This window comes from Vipera ursinii (genome assembly GCF_947247035.1).
Source record: "Vipera ursinii genome assembly, chromosome: 12".
Classification (NCBI taxonomy): Eukaryota; Metazoa; Chordata; class Lepidosauria; order Squamata; family Viperidae; genus Vipera; species Vipera ursinii.
This window is the reverse complement of record NC_139525.1, coordinates 13,466,555-13,472,554: the sequence shown is the minus strand read 5'-3', so window position 1 is coordinate 13,472,554 and position 6,000 is coordinate 13,466,555. Positions and strand designations below refer to the sequence as shown.

General features: G+C 54.8%; 1 protein-coding gene across 2 annotated transcripts in view; it reads left to right on the top strand.

Annotated features, from left to right (window-relative positions):
- The first annotated feature begins 2,918 nt into the window (after positions 1-2,918).
- GAB3 (GRB2 associated binding protein 3) overlaps positions 2,919-6,000 on the top strand; it is a 101,173-nt gene continuing 98,091 nt past the window's right edge. For both annotated transcript variants that reach the window (XM_083372065.1, XM_083372064.1), the window contains exon 1: positions 2,919-3,145. In XM_083372065.1, the coding sequence (XP_083228191.1) occupies positions 3,074-3,145 (72 nt within the window). In that variant the 5' untranslated portion in view covers positions 2,919-3,073. The remainder of the gene's footprint in view (positions 3,146-6,000) is intronic.

Genomic DNA, 6,000 nt, shown 5'->3' with positions numbered 1-6,000 from the left:
TTGCCTTTGACTGGAGAAGCTGTGGGAGGACAGTCTCTTCTTGAAGGCATCTTCTGTCATCTAATCCGAAGACCGAGATACCAAGACTGAGATATGGAAGTAAGCCATCATAAGGCAAGCTGTGGCGGCACCCAATTTTCTTGGCAGTTGTCTTCTCTTCCAGGAATAAAACATATATCAGATTTCTATTTCAACTAGTCATGTGATAAATATTTGCATCTTGACCTAGATGATGGGATATGCAAATATTAAGCAAACCAGTTTTCTGTATCCTCTTTAGGGTTTTGATTGTTTGATTGTGTTCTATTTCTTCTTATTTGCCGATGGATAACCAGCTACCCAACACGTGACCAGCTGGACTGCATTTTTCTGTTTAACGATCCAATTTTAGGTCCCTCCCTTCTTAAGGATAATCTCCTTGAACTTTGGGTGACTTCAGAAACATCTCCATGCAAATTTCTTGGCAACCGTAGGCAAGTGGCTTTCTTTCTTTCGAGAGATTGGCTTGGCTTTGTCTACCCTACAGCCTTGATGGCCTTCTTCACAGCCCGAGATAGCCCATCTCTGTTTAGGGATCAAGTCCAGACAAGAACAGCCACGTTCTGCCATTAACTGAGATCACCCCATTCGTTCCTCCTATGTCTTAATTTGTGATAAAGTTTTCCAGTCATTTAGCTAGGCAGGTAAAAGGAAGACCCACAATAGCCCACGGAAAGAATGTGGGGTGGCAAACGTCTCTGACCATGGGGGGGAAGAAGCTGCAATGGTCAGGTGAAAATGGCCACAAGTCATTTTTTTCCCAATGCCGTTGTAACTCTGGTCACTAAATGAAATGTTGCAAATTGAGGACCACCTACAGAATTTCGTCCAGCTGGTCATATTTCTTATCTGGACTACCTCACTAGGCCGAGAGCAGCTGCTCTACTGGCCCCAAGCACATTTATTTCATCTCACCCTCCTTCAAGGCTCCATGTGTAGATAAAGGAAAAAGACAAAACAGAAGCAGCGGGGGAAAAAAATACGAGGGTTATTAGGAGAAATTGCCACTTGGAGCCTTTTAAAATTCTGCAAACGAGGCAACGGTTGTGCACTGCGCTGGAATCTGTTTTTGAACAGGGTGTTTTTAAAATCATGAATCATTTGGGAAATCAGCTCAGGAGTGCAGGAATATAGACAGACAGACAGACAGACAGATAGATTAGATAGATAGATAGATAGATAGATAGATAGATAGATAGATAGATAGATAGATAGATAGAGATATAGAGATAGATATAATTTAGATATATACATATATAGGTAAGAGAGAGAGAGAGAGAGAGAGAGAGAGAGAGAGAGAGAGAGAGAATACAGTTAGAAGGGAGCTTGGAGGTCATCTAGTCCAACCCCCTGCTCGGGCAGGAAATCCTATATCACTTTGGACAAATGGCTGTCCAGTCTCTTCTTAAAAACTTCCAGTGTTGGAGCATTCACAGCTTCTGGAGGCAGGTCGTTCCACTGGTTAATTGTTTTGACTGTCAGGAAGTTTCTCCTTAGTTCTAAATGATGAATAATCAGTACCTGCAGTATCATAAAGGACCTTTGGCAAGGCAACCGGGAAAGTACAGTGCAGGTATTTACATAGGGTAGTAAAGTATGTGTTAAACACCATTTCTTCTGCAGTATATTGGCCACTCGGAATATAGTCCTTGATTTACAACAGTTCCTTTAGTGATCATTCAAAGGTACAACAACACTGGGAAAAAGTGACATGACCATTTTTCACAATTACCACCTTTGCAGCCATCCCCAGGATCATGGAATCCAAATTCAGATGCTTGGCAACAGGTTCATATTTATGACGGTCGCAGTGTCCCGGATCCCCTTTTCAACCTTCTGACAAGCAAAGCCAGCGGGGGTAGCTGGATTCACTTAACAACTGCAGGGATGCACTTAACCATTGGAGGCGAGAGAGGTCGTAAAACAGGGCAAAATTCACCTAACAAATGTCTCACTTAACAACAGAAATTTAGGACTCAATTGTAAGTCGAGGACTACCTGTACATTGAATAGATCTATCTATCTATCTATCTATCTATCTATCTATCTATCTATCTATCTATCTATCTATCTATCTATCTATCCAATTTAACTTATTTATTTATTGACTTTATTTGCCACTCATCTTGTATCCAGTGACTCCTGGCAGCTTAGAAAAATCATTGAAAAACATTAAAATCATCCACCCTTAAAATAAAACAACAGCAGTGGATAAAAAACATTGGCTCGTGGGTTTAGACAAGGTGGGAACTCAGCCCCTGCCGCTGGCCACCCCTGCTTGACGGCTCAGGAGGCAACCGGCAGTCAAACTCCGGATGGAACAAAGAGTCGGGAGGGACCTCGCAGGTCATCTAGTCCAGCGTTTCCCAACCTTAGGAACTTGAAGATGCGTGGACTTCAACTCCCAGAATTCCCCAGCCAGCTATGCTGGCTGGGGAATTCTGGGAGTTGAAGTCCACGCATCTTCAAGTTCCTAAGGTTGGGAAACGCTGATCTAGTCCAACCTCCAAGCGGCAGAGCATCACGATGTATATAAACGGTATTTTCCAGAACCTGTCCAGGAATAAGCTGCGAAGGGGAAAGGAGCGCGCGGGGAAAGGGTTTTTTTTTTTTCCCTGCACGGAGAAGCGTCGTCGGAAGAAGCCGCCGTGCCCGAGCCAGCAGCACCAGCAGCAGCTGGGCGCGCAAGCAGGGCCGGCCTGCGAAAGCCCGCGGAGGGCGAGGCCAGGCGAGCCCCGGCCCTTTCACACGTGCTCGTCTTTGTTGACGGGGCTGGGCTCAGCCCGGCGTCACGTGCCCCGACGGCCGGCCTCGGGCTCGCAGCTGCGCGGGTCTCCGCTCGATGCCGCGACTTCCTGCCTGCGCTGCAAACGGCGGCGGCGGCTGCAGCAGGAGGACGGCGGCGGCGATCGGCGCTCCGGTCCGCGGCGGGTCCGGCCGGGCGCCGCCGCCTCCTCCTCCTCCTCTTCCTCCTCCTGGGTGACTGCGGGTCGGGCGTGCGCGTGCATCCCCGGGGAAGCGGCGGCGGGCGAAGATGAGCGCGGGCCACGTCGTCTGCACCGGCTGGCTGATCAAGTCGCCCCCGGAGAAGAAGCTGAAGCGCTACGTGAGTCGGCGCCCCCTCCCCAGCCCAATCCCCTCCATCCCAACAATCCCCTCGCCCTGGCCAAGGAAGGGCTTGGCGGGCTGCGGATCCTCCCGGGGCTGGGCCAGCTGAGTGGGTGGGTGGGTGGGTGGTGAGTGCGCGCGTGGGAAGGCGAGCGCTGCGCCCTCCCACCCCCCCACCCCAGCTTTCTCGTGGGGAAGAACTGCCGCTTGGGAAGCGGAGGAGGCTTTTCGCGGGCGGGCGGGCTTGCAGGCTTCTCTTACCCCGCTTGCTTCTACCCCCTCCCCAGCCCTCTCCACTTTTCCCCGGCCCCCTCCCCACCCCAACCCCCTCCATCCCAATCCCCTCGCCCTGGCCAAGGAAGGGCTTGGCGGGCTGCGGATCCTCCCGGGGCGTCCAAGCGGGGACTGGGCCAGCTGAGTGGGTGGGTGGGTGGGTGGTGAGTGCGCGCGTGGGAAGGCGAGCGCTGCGCCCTCCCACCCCCACCCCAGCTTTCTCGCGGGGAAGAACTGCCGCTTGGGAAGCGGAGGAGGCTTTTCGCGGGAGAGCTTGCAGGCTTCTCTTACCCCCGCTTGCTTCCTCCCCTCCCCAGCCCTCTCTTACTTTTCCCCGGCCCCCTCCCCACTCGCTTCCCCGTCGCCCAGCCCGGGGTCCGCGAGCGCCTTTTTTTGTTTTTTGTTTTTTTTTGCCCGTTACGCAATCCGGAGCGGAGGCTTTGTTTTTGAACCAGACGCCCGCGCGCGCGCGCCTGCCTGCCTGTCTGTCTCCCAGCCCGGCTGGGGGGTTGCAAGCCGAGGCGGTCGCCTCTCGCTGCAGCTTGGGGAAGGGGACGGGTGGGTGGGTGGGTGGGTGGGATGGAGGTGCCGTCCTCTCTCCTCCGCCCCCTTTCCCTCCTCCCCGACGGGCCCGGCTTGCGAAAGTTGCAGGAGCGCGAGTGGGTTAGGATGAGTGAGGGTGGGGGGGGTAGGGGGTGCGCGAGCCGGACCGAGGAGGACACGAAACCGTAAAGGAGGATTCGCAGCTTTCGCGGTCCCCCCAAAACGTGGTTGGATGGAGCGGTGGGAAGAGATGTCGCGGATGCAGCCCTTCGGACGTGAAAACGAAAAGAAGAGTGCAAGCCGTGATTCCCACCCCCACCCCTGAACACGTGCGAATGGGGCGATTGGTAGATTTTTTTTTGGGGGGGGGAGGAGAGAGATGCGTGTTGTGGCAACAACGGGGAGGGGGTATTGGTTGGGTTCCGTGGAGGAGGACCGGAGGCGGTGGTGGTGGTGGTGGGAATAGATTCGGATTCTGACGTTACCCTTTAGCAGAAAGTTGAAAAGGAGATTGTGAGGATGCAGAAGAGTTGACAAGCAGCTGCGCGTTAAGCGGGGCTTGCTTTACTTCTTCACCACGAAACCACCTGCTTTCCAACACACACACACACACACACACACACACACCCCTGCCCAAAACGTATCGTCGTGTGGTGATTTGCATAGTCCCCATAATGATGAGTTGGCAGAGTCGCCCTTGGCGTCTGGAAAGCCCCCCGCCCGTTTCTCAGCCAGAGCGGGAGGGGAAGGGAGCCGTTTTGCTCAGGCGGGGCTGCAGCAGCTGGCGCGGCCCTCCCCGTCCCGTTTCCGAAGCGACGCCCCTGCTCCGGCTTCGCCTCTCTGGCCCCGGCCGGCTTTGCTGCTCCGCCGGGCTGCCGGGCAGGGGTCCCGCCCGTCTCCGGACCAGCCCGTCCGTCAACAGGCCGTCGAGCGGGGCCGGAACCAAAGCCTTTCCGGAGCCTGCCCTCCGTGGGGCGGGCCGCGTGGGCCCTCTTGCCTGCCCTTCGGCCCAGTTTCCCCCCCCTCCCCTCCCCTCCCCTCCCTTCCTCGCTCGAACCCCTCCGGAGCTCCCCACTGGGCAGCTGCCAGCACCGACGTGGGTCCCGTTCCCCTCTAGCAGGCTTGCACGGGTGTGTGCGTGTGTGTGTGTTTGTGAAGAAGAGTGTAAAGCAGACGGAGGCAGGTCCGGGAAGGTGGGGTGGGGGTGGGCTTCCATCGTCTGGAGCCCCGTGCCAAATTCTCTGGAGCAGGCCGGAGAACGAGCTGCAGGTGGCAGGATGCAAAGCTCACCTGGATGCCGCTTGGGTCGCCCTGAGCTACCAACCCTGCAGGTTCGCCTCCACCCGGAGCTTTTCCGCCCTTCCTCCTTCCTTTTGGGAAACCTGGAAAATGAAAGCAAAAGGGAGGCGGCGATCCCGGAGAAGGAGCTGCTTCCTATCAGGATTTCAGGCCCCCCTCTTTCCCCCCCCCCGCTCCCCATGGCTTTGGATTCTTGTAGTGTATCAGTGACTTGTTTTACGTCCCCCCCCCCCTCTCTCTCTCTCTCACACACACACACAGCTCCGCCTTAGTGAACTTTAAATAACTATTGCAGCCAGTCTCTGGGGAGCTTCTTATAAATAGCTATCTCTGGTATCTTTGGATTTTGTTCTGCTGCTGAAGGGTGAGACTCCTCCCTCTCCCCCCCCCCCCCCCGCAGCCTGCTCTATCTGACAAAATGCTCGAAATGCTGCATTTGGAACCGTGCGCGGGTCAATTGACAGCGCTAAGGATGGGTTGCTGTATTGGAAGAAAGGTTAGGGTAGAAATCCTTCTTCTTCTAACCAACTGGCCTTTCTTTCCGGCCAGGGTTTCCTCTGGGTTGGGGCTTGGAGAGGACAATCCAAGGGCTGATGCTGGAATGGGGTGAGCCTGGGTGGGGAACCGTGGCCCAGCTGCAGAGGGCACGCCCTGCCTGCAAAACTGCAAAACGTCCAGATTGAAATGCTCCAAAGCAGGATCCCAAAGATGTTTTGTATTTGTTTTTCCCCCCAAAAG